Source organism: Pseudopipra pipra, chromosome 5 (assembly GCF_036250125.1).
Source record: "Pseudopipra pipra isolate bDixPip1 chromosome 5, bDixPip1.hap1, whole genome shotgun sequence".
Taxonomy (NCBI): domain Eukaryota; kingdom Metazoa; phylum Chordata; class Aves; order Passeriformes; family Pipridae; genus Pseudopipra; species Pseudopipra pipra.
The window spans coordinates 25,095,147-25,112,952 of NC_087553.1; the positions used below are offsets into that span (position 1 = coordinate 25,095,147).

General features: G+C 38.4%; 1 protein-coding gene across 23 annotated transcripts in view; it reads left to right on the forward strand.

The window, feature by feature from the left end:
* The window catches only part of TNRC6B (trinucleotide repeat containing adaptor 6B), a 140,865-nt gene that overhangs the window by 74,729 nt on the left and 48,330 nt on the right, over positions 1–17,806 (forward strand). For 21 of the 23 annotated variants that reach the window (XM_064655163.1, XM_064655153.1, XM_064655155.1 and 18 more), the window contains 3 exons: positions 9,225–9,312; positions 13,002–13,023; positions 14,623–14,967. In XM_064655163.1, the coding sequence (XP_064511233.1) occupies positions 9,225–9,312; positions 13,002–13,023; positions 14,623–14,967 (455 nt within the window). Of the gene's footprint in view, positions 1–3,066; positions 3,203–9,224; positions 9,313–13,001; positions 13,024–14,622; positions 14,968–17,806 lie in introns of those variants that run through there. The other 2 variants (XM_064655171.1, XM_064655177.1) reach the window with 2 other exon arrangements.

The following is a 17,806-nucleotide window of genomic DNA, read 5'->3' on the forward strand; positions in this document are numbered from 1 at the left end:
GTGCTTTATTTTCAGCTTCCCCTAAAATTCTGTCCAGTATCTGTAGATAATTTGAATCTTTATCAGGATGGCCTTTAGGTCTGGGGATCTTTTATGACTGAGAAACACAAATACATAAAAATGGCAGTCATAATCCACAAAATGTTAAGCTTTATTTTAAATTTAACTACTTGTGTTGTCACAGTTTTTGTATAATCCAGTTTCTTACTGTCTGTACGACCTGTGCTGGTGCCACAAATGATACTCTGGCAGAAGATGTTTCATTTGATGAAACTGTATTATGCTTTTTCACTATTCTTCCTGAAATGTCGCATTCTGACTCTAAAACAAGTATCATAATTGTGTGTGTACTGTGGCATAGTTACCATAGCAAATAGATTAGTTTCTTGGGACTTTTTGTAGTGTTAAAAAATAATTCTATTCTTGGCATTTAAGACAGAATTTTGTAATCTAAGAAAATACAGAGCTGCTTTTGTTAATTTTGAGTTTGCACCATAGTCAGGAGTTAGCCTTTGCTTTTTAACTGCAGTCAGAAGATTAATAGTAAATATTTTTGAATAGCACTTCTCATATATACCTACAAGAATGCATTATTGAGGTGGCAGTAATACTCACCAGCTTCACTTGTGTCACAGTTTGTAACCTGTTCAAAGCTGCAGTGAAGCATTGGCAGAGCTGCCAGTAGAGGTTTGAGCTTGACGTGTGGAGTTGATCTGGGCTGCACAATGCAGGGGTGTACTGATTCACACCTCAAGGGGAGGGGAGCTCACTTAGAGGCTCTTGTTGCAGTTCTTCTGCAGAGGACATACCTGTCATTAGTTTCCTGCTTGCTGGACCACTATGTACAGAAATATATGTTGGTTCTACTCTAAGGTAATACATTTTTTTTGGAAAAAGTATCCCAGAGCTGCATTGCCAGTCAGTGGTACAGAGCTGGTTTGTCAGCAGTGCCAAGTCCACTGTTAGCTGGGCAGTGTGGTGCCCTATGGGAGTCAGTGCTGGCCTGATGATGTTCAACATCTGTATTAGTGACCTGCTCAGTTGGGATAGGATGTACCCTCAGGACGTTTGCTGATCAGGGCGAACACAGTAGTTTGGAGAAAATGGTCTGACAGAAATCTCTTGAAATTCAACAATTGTAAATGAAAAGTACTACACCTGTGTCAAAATGACCCCGTGCTGTAGCGTAGGTTAGGCATCCACTGATTAGAAATTGGCTCTGCAGAAAAAAAACCACCTGAAGGTCTGAGAAAGAAAAGGTAGAATGTGAGTCAGTAGAGTGTCGTTGCCATGTGCTGTATTAGCAAGGCTGTAGCCAGTGGGTCAAGAGAAGGGATTCAACACTTAAAAGTCCATTTTTAACATAGTGTATCCAGTTTTGGCTCTCATACAGGAAAGACACTGACATATTAAATGGCCACTAAGATGATTAGTGTTCTGGAGCACATCTTGCACAAGGAGAGGCTGAGGGAGTTGGATTTGTTCAGCCTTAGAAGTAGGCGGCTATGGGGGTAATATTAACTGCTGTCTTCAGCTGCCTAATGTTTCTGTATGCACAGTGAGGTAGGTAAAATGTTCTTTTTGAATGGTGTAGTGAAGAAGTGTCTCATACGCAAAGGACAGTTCAGCTGCAGCTCTGTCAGGGTGGTCATCTCTCCAGAGCTTTGATTTCTCACATACACACGCACAATAAGTGCAGAAATGAAAGGACTTCCCTTAATGGAAGACAGAAATATTTTGCCAGGTTGCCTGTCATCTGCTGAAATTACGATATTAGTGAGAATTAGGATTTTGGAGAGTACATATGACCAGGATAGATCATTTGTAGTGGAACAGAGATCTCCAGTGTACTTCTTGAGGACTGCCAGCTAGCTCTTCCCCTGTCAAAAAAACTGACTTGTGCCTGTAAGAGAGACAGGTTCTTGGTTGATTTTTATTGTGGTAGGTGTTATCCTTTTAGTGGTCCATGTTTTTTGTTATGTATTCATTTCTGTACGTATTTTTTGTGGCTTTCAGGATGGCAAAGATACTTTCCTTGGTAAACAGTTTTAGATAGTGGAGCTTCCTACATGTGGAGTAGTTTTTAGAGGAAAGGAAGGCTTTTTGATAATCACGTAAAACCTTGAAGTCCTGAATAGAACTGTGTCTTGCTGAAGGAATGTTCTGATATGATACATTACTGGACATCTTAATTACAGGCAGATTTTTAACCTAATGTTTTGCCATTCTTGGGCTACTTTTACCACATTTCACAGTTGTCTAAACACACTTTATCTGTGTCTTTAGTATGCATGAGTGTGCATGCTATGAAATAATAATTACTGATCTGGAAAAGCTCTGAAGTGTTTGAAGACTAGTAGAGGAGAAAACTTGCTCTGTTCTTAACATTCTAGGACTTTGGCTATAGCTCTCCATATTCTTAAAACTTTCCTTCTTACCAAATGGCTAACATTTAGGAACTTCAGATTGTACCTGGAAGTCAGTTTTTAAAGTATATAAATGATACAGCTCGAAAGAGTAATAATGTAAAGGAGTGCAAGCAAGAAATATGGAATATTAAAAACATTTCAATTCCATCTTTTTAACACATTCCAAGGATTTCTTATTGTCGGGAGACTCTTAAAATTGAAGTTGACATTTTCCCCCTTCAGTTGACCCTTTCTCCTCTTCAGTTGCTGAAGAGCTGAGAGCGAACCTCCTTTATGAGCATTTGTTGTTGTATTGTGTAGCTTACACCATGCAGTTCTTTAAAGTAAGCAGCCCTTTATGGTCAGAGTTGTTTTCTTTCTATTATGTAATCCATTGTACACACACACACACACATATGTGTATATATATACATAAAATACCCCACGAAGAATTGATCCTACTCTGTTAACAACTGTAGTAACAGTCTATAAGGAATATTCCTTTGGAAAAGTGTACTTTTAGCAAAGCCTGTTTGCTGATGTTTTTAAGTTGGTTGTTTTCTACAGCAGCGTCAAATGACTGATGTTTTGCTGCGATAAAGCCCTATCGGTTGTGCCAGATACGCTATTTAAAGTACGCAAATTCTTACTGTGACGCTGTTCTGGTTTTCAGCCAAAGAGAAGAAAAAGCAGCTTACTCTAACTCTTTGGAGTAATCTTTTGTCTTTTGAAAATACTGCTTTACAGAGCACTTCTACAAACATGCTTTCTGAAGTCTTTTTATCTAATAGGTGGTGAGTATATGTTGTGGTGTATAAAATCCACAGCTTGCCTTGGGAGAGGGAGATATGACACACTTTGGTCTTACGTTTCCACGTGTGTTGAAAATATGGAAGTCTTAATTTCATACTCTACTGAAGGGCTGAGTTCTGATACCTTGATTTCACTTACATTCAGAAAGTGTGGGACAATCATACATTTACTGAGTGGTCGATTTTTAACAGCATAGTTTATCCCTTACATCAGTACTCACTTGTTTTTCCTTATAAACATCAGAAGTCATTTGGCCTAAAGTAATTTCATATTCTGTTTTTTTTACATTCAGCCTAAAGACTGACTTTCTAAATGGCTATCTCCTCTGTAACCAGGTTTTGTAGGGCTTATGGCTGTCTAGTCTATGCATGCAAGCATTGTTTAACAAGAAAGGTGGCTGTGATGTTGAGCATTTTAACATTTTTTTATAAAATGAATTCATCTCATTTTGACTCTTTTGATCAGCAGGATCATAACTCTTTACGTGATTTAGTCTAGTGGAAGTAATTTTACCTTTAGGAATTTAGGGTCTGTCAGCCCTGGGATTTATTCAATGCTCTGTTATGTCTTGCTTCTGTTTGATGTTCTCTTTAAATGTGCTGGAGCACTCTTGCGTGTTTGGACATGCTGTACTCTTCTCATGCTGTTGAAATAATGGAGCATGTCTGCTAAGTGGGATATGTTGAATGAAAGTGAAGTAAAATGGTAAGGATTTCTATGCTCCGGTAGCTGTGCATTTAATTTTGCTTCATTTTTAGTCTCTGACATCCAGCTTCCAGATACGATTTAAAAGCTTTCATCCATCTGGAGCATTTCAAGCTGCAGACTGCCAGTGTTTATTGCTGCAGCAAGAGGGGCTTGTGCCTCAGAGAACTCTTTTGGGAGTTGTAGTATACTTTTTCTTCGTTGCTCATGGCCCTTAGTTCTAATCAGCTCATGCTTTTTAATGCATTTATATATGAATACTCTTATGCTGAAGGGTTGCACCAATAAAACCTGTGTTACGGTTAGGAGAGTTGCTCAGGTGCAGGTAACAATGCTCAGGTAACATATGAGGAGTATGGGATAAAGAACTAAATCCAACCCAGAGGAAACATTCTCCTTAATATATGAGAACATCATAGGAGTCTGTTTCAAAAGCAAATACACTCCCTTTTGTTAGTAGACCCTTGTATTGTACAGTTTGACCTGGGTGCTCTGTGAGAGGTGTTGCAATGTAGTAAGATGCAGTTTCATTCAATTGTAACCAGTCAAGCACGTTACTTGGAAAGGAGGAGATTCCTCGATGCTTGTGCACTCTACTTGTGGTGATTAACTGATAATGCTCTAGGCCAATTCCATTTACAAAACAGTGTTGAGTATAGGAGTGGTATGGTCCAGGTGAGTGTTTGTGTGTTGAATTTGCTTCCCATATGATCAGCTGAGTTCCAGAGAAGGCTCAAGCCAAGAGAAGGTCAGGGACAGAGCCTGATGAAGAGAAAGTAAGTGGAACAAAAGAAAAAATACTTATCAGTGGCAGCAGCAAGCTGTTCATGAAACAGCGCTGGTGAAGACATTTTACTTTTTTCTGGAAGAGTTTTTGTCCTTATGTCGATTGAGAGGAGCTTCTGTCTCGCAAGTTGCATCTGGCCTTAAGCTTGTTATAAAGGTGGTTTGCAACACATCCAACACACTAATGTGTGATGCTAAATTCTGCTGGTATCCAGGCTGTCTAATTTATCGAAATACTGAGGGAAGTTTCAGAAATGTTGAGAACCTAGGTGCTTGTAGTTCACCAGAAATGGTTCTTACCTCTGATCTTGGCCAAAGTTGGATACCTTACTGTAGATTAAATTTCTGGTTTAGTCCTTCAAGTTTTGAGTCTTTGCATCTATTTATGAAAGATTAGTCTGGTATTTTGGATCACTAGAGGCCTGTCTGTAAGAAAAAGTTAGTGAATAGCTCAAGTGTCATTCTCTCCACATGGTGGTGGCCTTTAGCTCTGGCTAGTTATGGCTGAAGCCTTTAGGAAGGATATAACAGTTGTTAACATGACCTTGTAGCTATATAGATAAAAGCTTGTTTTTTAAAAGTGCTACTGATATTACAGGCGTAGTTTCAGAATCCCGCGTGTTCTGAATGAAGATGCAGAACTTGACTCACAATTTGGAAGCAGATTTATAAGTCACTCTATGCTTATTATGCTGTGGAAAACAGAGTGCACCTACAGAAATTTACTGTCTCTCCTGTGCTGTGTTGTAGTATAGCTAAACCAAGTTTACTGTAGTGAAATTAAGAGAAGTATGAGGTCAAGAGGAGGGAAGATGACTCAGGGTACTGGTATCTAGTCCACACCTTTACGAGGAACTTTCAAACTCTCACATTGTTGTCCTGTAGACCTGAGGAAGGAGATGGAAGTTGCATGCACTAAAGTGCCACGCTTAAGTTTCTAGGAATTTCTGTCCTTTCCCTGTGCCTTGAGCCCATAATGTTGCCAGAACAACTCTTTTTAAAATGGAATTTTTTTGAAAAATGAATATTAGAATTTTACAGGAAATTAACAATTTCCAAAACTGGTAAATGGTTTTGGAGGTTGGGCACATTTCTTGAATGTCCGTTTTTTCTTCTTTTTTTTTTCTTTTCCTGAAATGGATGCTTTGATAACATGGACTTCACAAGTGTTGTCTGTTTTGTCTCTAGTTAACGAGCTGAAAAAACTTCCTTTCTCCGAACTGATTTCTTTTGACTTAGCCAGAAGAGGTTGTTGTAAGAACTTAAATAAGGTATTGAGGGTAATGCATCATAGCTACTGGGTTTGTTTGGGTTTGGGTTTTTTTATGAATAAAATAACATTTTGAAATACAACTTAACAGCGCTCGGAATTAAAATTTGTAATACACTTCTTAAATACTTTTCCATAATGTTGATTCTAAGATTTATGGGAAATATAGTGTAATTAGGTCATATTTTTAAGACCAACACATGCTTTATTGAAGAAAGCTAAAGTAAAAAGCTGGCTGCTGATTGCTGTTTAGCAAACTTCCTCTTCAGGGTTGTGGTGTGTGTGTGTTCCCATTACTGTGTGCTGGTAACAAAAACCGGAACCACACCCCATTGTATTACTCTAAATTCTCTCTGCTTGGAGTTGATGGGTTTTCTGCCCTTGTTCATCTTGTCAGTGTAAGCAGCTGGCTGCTGGAATGTACACGATGGATCTCCCAGTTTTCTTGACCAGGCCAGGAGGAATTATCCTTTGGCTGATGAGGGATGGTTAATAGGCAGCTGCAAGTTAAACTTGCTTCTTGCATACAACTGAAAAGGAAAATAATTGATCATAAAACAAATAGTAGTGAAATGCGTGAAAGGGCGGAATCGGGAAGATGGCGAGTGTGATACCCAAACTAGCAATAAGCTATTTACCCCCCTAATTCAGTGGTACTTTGGATGCTACAGACATGTTAACATTCTTGCTCTGTCATTTGGGCAGTGCAGCTTCATACTTCCTATGTGTTTGTGAGGTTTCACTCAGCGCTTTGTCAGGAACTTTATGATCTTGTGCGTGTGATGTAGCCCAAGTGTTCGGACAGATCCCTTCCACCTCAGTAGAACTTACATGAATTGAAGCCTAAATACAGTTTTGGTAAATAAAGTAGACTAAGTATTGGTTGCTGCTATATTGTGGTTGTTGGTGATGTGCCCAATGGAATATTATGTGCATCTCTACTAAAAGAGCAGAAGGGGAGGTTGTCATGCAAAACGAAGGGCTTCTTAGCAGCCTTAGTCCATATAGATTGGAAAACAAGGCAGCAACAGTAGCAATGTCCATGTCCTAAATTTACCACAAAGGCAGACCATAATTAGGTGATTACTTCCAGGCTATGGATCTTTCGTCCTTGACTCCTTTTAGTGCTGCATGTCATTGTAAGCCATAGGTTCAGCTCTGACATTTTTTTTCTCATTCTTCTCCATTCCTGCTTTTCTGATCACAAAACTAAGGAAAGTTCTTTTAAGTAGAAGGCTGTGTGTGTGCCAAGCAGTTACTGGAAGTCATTTTGTATTTTGATCCTACCATTTTTCAGCAGCTCTTTTAAGACAGCTCTCTAAACTTTTGCCTGCTGCAAAGAAGTTTTTTGGAAATAGTGTATTTGTAGCTGACACTGCAGCCCAAAAGGTAGCTCAACACTGCAATAGTAGTAAGAGTAATTTGAGGTTACAGTAACTTTGAAAGATGAAGGTGTCACAAGAGAGCTTTTTTGTGTGGCTTACAATCTGTGACTCAAAGAAAACAAAAAATTCTGTCTCTCTGCTATGATGGACAGTGCAGAGTACACTAACCTCCCCAGTCCTTCACTGAAAAACCTGCAAGGCTTTTTCTTGTTCGAGTTCAGTACTGGGAAGTATGCTTTGACATTTTACTGGGAACAGAAAAAGCAAGGACAAATTGGCTTAAGCAATACCAGATAGAGTGCATAAAGCACTGTTCCATATGATGTGGAACATTTGCCTCGAACTTTGTTAAATGCAGACTGAACTTGCCATTGTGTAGTAATTGCATTTGGTGGTAACCTTGGGATGTTGTTACGAAGGACTCATCTTGCCCTTATCAATTTTATCGATGCGTGAAGAGAGCGAGCCTGACTTTAGGAAACAAGGAAGACTTTTCTGTTATTCTCCATAGAACCTTTTGTCATTAAGAGAATTCTTTGAAGTCCTCAATCAGGAAGCTATTAATACATAGCATCTCAAAATATTTTTGTAGGAATCAATTAGTTGTGTAAGTGTCACTTTGTACACTGACTTGGCAGTATCTAGAGAAAATGAAAACAAAAGTATTACCCTTACCATATAAATGTAATGGAAGGAAAAGTCTGAGTGATATAACAGCAAAGTCAACTCAAGTCTAAACTTTTTAAACTGTGGTCAGAAAAGAGCTTTGATTTATGCATAAATATAAGAAATAGTTCAGTAGTACTATAAACTGCGGTGTTGTTTGTATGTTTGTAATGCTGTTCTGTTTTTTATAAAATTTTCTTCCGAAAGATTATGGGTTATACTTGTCAGTTGTTTCCCATTTGTAGAGTCTCTGATCCTATCCCTTATCTGTCAGCTCATCTTCTTACATTAATTGTCTTTGTTTTACTCTGTCCCTGTAAAAGGAAATTACTCCAAGTGAGCTGGAAACTTGGCCTTAAATTTATTTTTAAGGAGGTGAAGAGAATTGATTAACAAAAATGTGATTCACCATAGAAAAAGCTCAGCCAATAGCATGTATGCAGTACATCAACTATTTCATGGTACTTTCATATTTGATACAGAACATAGCAACAAGATGATAGCTTGACAACAATAGCAACTACGTTTTTTTTTTTTTTACTTTCTTGAAAGAATGTTCTTGTGTAAAAAAATAGAGTCCCCAGAAAGTTAATTTATATTACAAGTTTCATCACAAAAATTCAGTGGGTGGGTACAATAGCCTAGAAATTAAATTAGAGATTTGTATAATAAATGATGGGTTTGATTTGATGTGACACTTAAAGTCTCTTACAAGTGACATAGCTACAGGCAATAGAATAATCTCTTCCCCTTGTGAAGATAAATGTTGTATCAGACCAAACCATCTTATACTAAATTACAACTTTCCTTTTTTTTTTTACCATATGAAAAGATTCATGAGAGTCTTTGTTAAATAATAGCACAACCCAATTATAAGGGTACTTTGGCCAAAACGTCTTGAATATATTTTCTACTTTCAGGCATGTAGTTAATTTATATAGGGAACTGCCCTAAGAGACCTGATCTGAATAAAGGAATCTTCCTTTGTGCAACATGTGGTGTGATTTTGGCCATACTGAGCTTGAAGGTGCTTTTCTTATCACAATTAGACCGAAACCCTCAAATGGAAATGAGTATGATAAGAGTAATCTAGCTGCTTGACTGCCTTTCTTGGGGGGGAGAGGCATACAGTACTTGTGGCTCTTACACACCTTGATTGTGCTCATTTCATTGTTTTTCATGTTTTGGCAGAGAGAAGGAGCAAGAAAGGGAAGAACAGTTAATGGAAGACAAGAAAAGGAAGAAAGAGGATAAGAAAAAGAAGGACTCTGCTCAGAAGGTATGTTTTGATATTTGAATTCTTCTATCCAGGTAAAACATAAACAGTATTGGTGGTATAAAGATGCTAAATTGTTTGTATTAGAGCTTAGATGAGAGTGATGCTTCTTGAAAGGGTATTTTTGTATCATTTTTCTGAAACTAAAGCATTTAACTTGGACATTTCTTCTCCTTAGGGTGTTTATTGAAGTAAAAGAAGTTTTTTCATATAAACTATTTAAGTTACTTAATATGGGCTCTTTTGATCTCTCTATGCCTCTCCTGATGGTTTGAGGTGTTTGGAGATGGAAACACTGCTGGGCCTTTTCAATTCTTGCAGTAAAATTGACTTTTCTAGAGCAAGAAGATCCTTTTTTTTTTTTTTGTCTTTTTTAAGTGCTTAAGGAAGTTTACATGAAGGAGGTTCCCTTTATTTTTTTGCCAAGTGTTGCTTACATTTTACGTTTTCTGTAGCACTTTTGCTGAAGCGTCTCAGTTCAAGTCTGAGTCGCGGAGAATTGATAAGTCACCAAAAATTGGTTTTGCTCAGAAAATGGGTTTGAAAGTTGGTGTATTAGAAGGTCTCTATTTTGCAGAAAATCTAGTAGATTGTTCTAGGAGTTGACATATGAATGGCTTTATCCATGCTTTTTACTGGTAAAATCCTTTCTGTCTAGTTCAGATGCAACCCTCCTGGAGTGAGTCCAGCAGAAGGGCCCCTAAGATGATTAAGGGACTGAAGTATCTACAAATGAGGAGGAGCTGAGAGTATTAGGACTGTTCAGCAGGGAGGAGAGAAGGCTTGGGGGATCTTGCCAACCTCTGTAAATAGTTTGTGGAAGGGAGTAAAAAGATGGAGGCAGACTCTTCTCTACTGGTGCCCAGTGACAAGCACAAGGCATCATGCATATACTGAAATTCTACTTAATCATAAAAAGACTATTTTTTTTGTGCATGTATGTGGCTGGGCAACCACTGGAACAGGTTTCCCAGAGAGGTTGGGGTGCCTCTGTCTTTGGAAATGCTGAAAAATGTGTTGAATGTGGCCCTGTGCAATCTAGTTTTGATGACTTTGCAGAGTTGAGGAGACTCTTGGGGCCGGGTGGGGAACAGCAGTGGTAACTGTGCACTAGATTTCCAGAAACTGTCCTTTCCAACCTCAGTGATTATGTGAAATTAAGAGCAGAAGGCTTTACTTTCTTTCTGTAGTTTTGTTTCTGAGTTGCTTCAGTAAGAACAGATCCTACAGAAGGTCAGATTCTGTAGTTTAATGCTGAGAACAGGCAGCACCAACTTCAGTTAAATTTTGACTTAGACAGGGTGCTTTTTAATCTGGCTTTTTCACCATTTTGAGTCTATCAGTTTAAACTGATGTGTTTCTGTTGTCTTTATGCAGTCATTGTGTTGATATGTTCCCAGTAATAGTGCAAAAGATCAGTAGCTACAGAACAAGGTCTCTTCAGTGCCTTTTTGCCTCAGTGTTCCTGCTGTTTGATGTTCAGGTAAAAAAGTATATGTAGGAATCAGGAGGAGGCAGACCTTGATGAATAAAGAGGAGTGACTTGAGGATTATGTGCTGATATTCAGTGATAAAAGAGAAACTTCAAAAGGTTGTACTGATCATCTTGATAACAGTGCTGTGCTTACTGAGGAATTGGTGCTTTGAATACAAGATTTGCCAGCTTTCCTGTGTGGTCTCTCTCCTACTAAGTTACTCAGTGTTATTGGATGTTATGATATTCTGCCAAACTCTCGGGAAGGGTAAAGACTAAGTTAATCTCCTAGAGGCTAAACTTAAGAGTAATACTTGGATGTACCTAAGAATAACAAATCAGGTAACTGAATGGACAGAACATAAATGTGTGTGTTTGTTCTTAGTGACTGTGAAGGTGTTCACCAAATAAGCAGCAACGATTTGGGGGTGCCTTTTTTAAACAGAGTTTGTATAACATGAAACAGTTGTTTATGTCTGGATCATCTGAAACTTATAAAATAATATTAAAAAATGGCTTCGAGAGGGGTTGTGCAGTCAAATTCACAGCCTAAATTCCTGTGGTTGTTGTCCAGGGGACTGTTTGGTAGCTTATCAGAAGGCTGAGCTCGACTCCACCTTCTCATTCACTGTAGCTGCTCCTCACCTGCTGATGCTCATAGATTGCCCTCAGAGAGATGACAGCTGTAATTCTGAGACAGTGACACATTTTTTCAGCTTTTGAATTTTAGAAAAAGCCAGATCAATTTGACTAGGATAGAGATACAGGATAGGCAGAAGTAGTTTGTGGTTTTTTCCAAAATCAAACTGTGGTTTTCATGTAGAATTCTTGAAAGATTTGGTAAAATGGGGTTTTCCCAAGTAGACAAGTTACTAATTTACTGCTTACTGTTGACTGTAGTAAATCCATCAGCATTACCAGATTGTGCTAATGAATAGACTTTTCCCTTTTCCTTTAGTAATGGAGCATCAGAGTCAATAAGTGCTTAGCAGAATTTTTAACTGTGTCACAGAGGATGTATCCATTATGTATATATGGATTTTTCATAAGTGAAGCTGAAAATTAGCGTCTGGCTTGCTACAGATGCAGTTTTGGTATAGATGCATTTTTATGATCTTGGAGACTTTTGGATTATGTAATTCTGTGAAGTTACAATGCTTAAGATTTTTTATTGCAGTGAATGTTCCACTTTGCGTATTGCAGTTTTCATCTTTGTAAAGTAAATGATGCCATAGCAATTCAGTGTAGTTTGTCTTTTTATTCTTTACCATACAAAGGAGTTCTGGCTTCGTTGATTTCAACAATAAACTGCTTTTTACTTGTGCTTTCATTATGCTATACTGTCACTGTGTACTTTCCAGAATTATGGACTGGTTCAGCAATTTCTTTTAAGAATAGGTGTCATAGAACCTGACACATGATGATCTTTAGGGTTTTTTCATTATTGTGCAGTGGAACTCCTGATGGACAGGTTCAAAACATGCTACAATACACATGATTCCAGAGAATATAACAGTGGTGTGTTTGTCTCTACAAGCTTGAAATCTGCTATGCCAAAACAATGTAGAAGTACAGCAAAACCCATAATGGGTATGTTGGCCAGCATGAATGCTCATTGCAGTAATTAACTTCTTGTTGCATTCAACAGATTTCCTTTATAGGTGTTGCTGGTACATTTCATAGTTGTGGCAATGAATGCAGTAAGGTTGAGGATTTCTTCTTGGAAAAGATTTTAAGGGAAGGGTGAAATGGGAAGATGGCAGAGAGACAGACTGCTGCTGTGGTTATTCCTGCTAGCCCCAACAGTTCTCTGTGAGGATGGATACTCTCATAGACTGAAGGGTTTGTTACATTTTAGCTGCAGTACTTCACCTCAGAAACCTGAAAGAGCTGTAGTGCTATAGCACATGTTTATTTATGCTTTGGAAGTCCATGTTTGGGATGAGGAGGGGCATGAATACTTAAAATCATCATGAGTGAAGTAATTACTGTTTCTGCATTGGGCAAAGGAATTACAGGAGTTCTAGCACTTTCAAAAACTTATGTGTGTATAACTACAGCTACTGTTTAGACTTGCAGTTCATCAGCTGGTTATTTTCATTCAACAACAAATATTGTTCTTGTGCTCATACAGTAAGGTTTTGATTTAGCACAACCTTTTCAGTGTTTGTTTTGAGGTTCTGAAAACTCTATTTACATTCTTGCTCTTAATTTGCAGGTCACAGATCAAAAAACCAAAGGTAAGAATCTTTGATTCTAAGGAGTACTTTTATTGACTTGAGCTCAGATTCAGATCTTGATCAAAACTATTGAAAAAGGAAGGGGAATTATGAGTCAAGACGAAATACTGAAGATGAGTATTCAGAAGAAATGAAAGTTAAGGTGATTAAAATAGAGAACTTGAAACTATTCTGCTCATGTGTTGTCAGCATCAAAATACATGAAGAAGGAATGAGGATTGTGGATAAGTTAGCTGAAATATTTAGTTCTGCAAAGGTTTTAGGCAAGTAACCGAAAGCTGAAACTGCCTGTGTAAATTGAATGAAAGACAAGGAAAGTACTGCTTCTGGTGAGGTACCAAAAAGGGTGAGCATTACTTGTTGCTGAAAACTTAAGTTCAAGCACATAAAAGTCCAACAGATAAGGCAGGACTGATGCGTGAGCATCCTGAAAGTTAAGCTAAACATCTTAGCTGATGTAAAAATATATTTAATCTTGTTTTGCATATCAGTTTTCTGTAAATTGTGAGGGAAAACTGCCATTATTGACAGAAAAGGACTAAAATAACTTGATTTTACAGCTAACAATACCTTTTGGGGTTTGGGCAATGAAGCCTTTATAGAGAAATCAGAAAACCCTTATAAAAATAAAATGTAAATAATAATGCATTCATGTTGACAAAGAGAGGCTCACTTGTGTTGATCTCACAGTTTTAAGAGTAAAAGTTTTACTGATTATTTTTACTTTTCTAGGGAGGGGTTTCTGGACAATGCTTTCTGAATCTTCCACAAAGGCTGGAATAGGTGTATTAAATTTTCCTTGCCTTTGGAGTCTGATGTCTGAACACCTTCTAGGTGCCTGGCTAAGAATTTTTTTCTGTGTTTCCAAAAAAGCACATGGCCAGTGTAAGGGGACATGAGTCTAGAGTCTCTTAAGCAAATTTTTGATGGTGTTAGCACTTCAAGGAGTTGTTTATGTTTTTCTTCTTCTCCAATACCTAATAGCCCTCAGAAGCAGCTGGTCCTTGCTTATAGGGGCACCTGGTGACCAGCTGGGAAACTTTAAGCAAGCCCAGTACAGTCACTGTATGTAGGAGTGCCTTGGGCATGAGAGTCAGCTATTACTGCCTTATTTAAGAGCAGTACAGAGAACTCAAAATTGTTAACTCTGAATCCAAGAGGAGGTGGGTTATTTCCCCTCTTTTTGTTTGTTTAGGCGATGGCTGTGTAGTCTAGTAAGTGATGCATAATAATCCAAAAACCAGCTGAAGATGAGGGAACAGAGAGGGGAGGCAGGGCCAGTTACATTTGACTGCTCATATTTTAAAATGACTCATTGTCTAGGGAGGTATTCTTTGCCAACTTTACATTTGCAAGAAATTTTGGACTAAGAGTGAAATACTTGCTGAGGGCACAGTTTCATCCTTGACTACAGAGTTGCACATGGAAGCTGAAGTCTGCTGCTGCTGCTTATTCCTGTTCTTGGTTGTTGATAAGACTGAAGCTGCACCATATTTCAGAGAGGAATTAAATAATAAAAAAAAGAGTCACAGTGAGTTCTTGTAGCTAACACAGGTTTAAGTGGAAAAACTTCTGATTTTCATTCTCCCTGTTTTTCAGTGCCCGAAGTGACGAAACCAAGTTTAAGCCAACCAGTGGCTGCCAGCCCAATTGGCAACTCTCCATCGCCACCAGTCAATGGTGGCAACAATGCCAAAAGGGTGGCAGTGCCGAACGGACAACCGCCAAGCGCCACCCGCTACATGCCTCGGGAGGTGCCGCCGCGATTCCGTTGCCAGCAGGACCACAAAGTGTTACTGAAACGTGGGCAGCCCCCTCCGCCATCCTGTATGCTCCTTGGGGGTGGAGCAGGGCCTCCGCCCCCAACAGCACCAGGAGCAAACCCAAACAACGCACAACCAGTGACAGGAGCACTGCTGCAGAGCGACAGTGGGACTGCAACAGGCAAGTAACAGTAAGAGTACTGAATGAGCAAGTGTTTGTGCGTGGCAGAAAAGGGATGACTAAAATTGTGCATGGGCATATCATTATATAATAAAACTCCTCCGGTGGCTTTTGGAGAGCAAGCTTTTGCTGTTTTAGCATACTGACTTCTCTTGCTGTTGGCAGCAGTTGATAAAATTTTTACTACTAGATGGAACAAGAAAAAGAGTTAATTTTTTTCAAGTATGTTTTGCGTGGTTTTAATGGGTGGCGGAAATGATCCCCAGCAAAGTAAACACACTGCGTGAATAAACAGTTTTATGGTTGTCACTGATTAGTTCTTAATAAGTTCTTTAAGTTTCTTTACATGAATTTCTTGTCATGTTTTTGTGTCATCTGTGTAGATGGTATAGCAGACGTGTAGATGCCAGGTCTGTGAAGGGCAGATGTCTGTCACTTCTGATCTGGATGAAACAGAAAGATGGTCCTTTTCCTCTTGACTTTTTTTTAGTAGTAATCTTGTGTTTTCTAATTATATAAACCTTCTTATACAAATGGCGACTGTCCTGTTTTTACTTTTCCATTCACTTTGAATTTCAAAAAATTCATTGATTTAAGGATTGTCTTATGAGCGTGGGGAAGTTATGGCTGCTCCTCAATTTTTTATACCCTTGGGGAATTGCAGTAGCTGTAATATTTCTTCTTAAATTATAATAGTAGAAAAAACAAAATTCCGCTCAAGATATCTGCCTTCTAAAGGAGAGAATTAGGTGACCTGAAAAGTCAAGGACAACTTCAGTTTTAATAATAAGGGTGTTTAAAAAAGAAATAACAAATGCCTGAAACCCAAAAAGAAAAGGATAACAATACCAGTATGTCTGAGTTTGCCTTTGAAAATCATGCCAGATCAATGGGATGGTGATTTTTTTTTTACCACAGTCTTAGAGAGCATAAACTTTTTATAGAGTTCTTTGTGGCTGAGAATTAAAAACAGAGGTAGCTTGTAGCTCTGGAATCAAATACACTAGATGGGATGGCTGTCCTTATTAAAAAGGATTATAGGAAAATTAATAATTCAATTTGTTTTGTGGTTTCAGTATTTGAATTCCTTTGTAGCAAATCCCCACTTGACAGATTATTTATCTTGTCTTTGTTCACTATTTAATAAAGGGCGGAGTGAATGTCAAACTATAATGGCAGAGTTTTAACTAATCACTTTAGAAACACATGTCTTAGAGATAACTGATTTTGATAAATCACCTGAAAAGTGAAGAGGGGGGGAAAAAACACACCCTAAAGTCTTTCCTTCATATATGAAGTCCTAGCATTGGTATACCTTCTGTATACCTTGGTGTACAGTGATTGTAGTAGACTGACTAAGGAGAATTTATGGTAGTGAAGCATTCTAAAAGTTTTCAAGATTTATCATGAGCAGCATTTTTTTTTGCTGTTGGGTGTACTATATGAGGACCATTTTGGAGTTCTGTGTGATTATTTGACACCTAATTTTTTTTCCCTGAGGCTGAAATTTGATATTATGAATTCTCATATTTTTATATTTAGGTTAATGGTGCTTTAACAGCTAAGGTGCTGTATGGCTGTATTAGCCAATGGTTAGTTGCTTTATCCTGATTTAAGTCAGGAGTGCCCAGAAAGGTATGTGTCCTTCAGACCTGCCTCACCCCATCCACATTTCTGCACTGTAATGCAGTTAACTGGGCTGGGGATCTGATTTGTATTAAAATTAAATCAGGTGGTTCTTTAAACCCAGTTTCAGTCTGATTGTTACTAATTCACCTGAGTATCAGTGGGAACATACGTGCTAGCATGTGAGAGTAGGTGTGCCAGAGGAGTGGGAATGAACAGCTGGGCAAGAAAAAGACCAGGCTGTCACTTTTGGTGCTCCCTCAAAGTGCTTATGGAAGTACAATATTGCTATCTGTCTTGCACATCATTTATCCCATCTGAGATCCTGCCAGTTGACAAACTAAATTTCAGGTTGGGCCCAATTCAGTCAGGCATATATGCACTGATACTGTGATTAATTCATCCCACCTGAAGAAAGGCGAAGATAATGCAGCTTACCTACTCCTTCGTGTTCTTATATTCACCAGATGGCCACAGATGGAGTTGATGAGGCCCTAATATAAAAAGTCAACACGTAATCCTTCTTTGCATCCATCTTTTTCTACTAGTATTGAAATCCTTCTGTAAGATGGCAAAACCAGTGCCCTGAAAGATGACACCAAGGTTACTATTGTCTCGTACCAATACAAGGGGATGAGGTGACAGGTGTTCTGTGTAGTTCTTGTAATACCAATAATTCAGGACATGCAAGAAAGTTTTGGACAATAAAGCAAATACTTTAGTGGTGAAAGTCTTTCAGTAATTACAACATTCCACCACCGTCTCTAACAGCAAAATTGCAACTTGATTTCAGGACTCCTTAAAAGTAGCCATTTGCCAGTAACTTTCTGCATTTCAGTCAGATCAGAAGCTTCATTTTCAGCATGTTTGTTATTAAGGAAGAGTCCCTTTAAGAACCAAGATTCCTTGCCCATTATCTTTAAACTAAACCCGAGTGCCAAAGTTTTGATGCCACTGTCAAATACAGCAAGGGGATGCTGGTTTTATAAAACAAGCCATAAAATTGTGATCTAGCACACTATGTTAGCATCCCAATCTTAATACTTTAACAGAGCATTTAATTTCTGTGAAAACATTCTAAAAGTCACTGATTTGTAGGTCCTGCTAAGCGCATAGCTGCTCATGCATCATTCAGTTGCTGAATCATTTGTAAGTTCAAAAGACAGTGGACAGCAAGCAACCTTGCAGTCTTTTGAGCTTGTCTTTGGCTGTT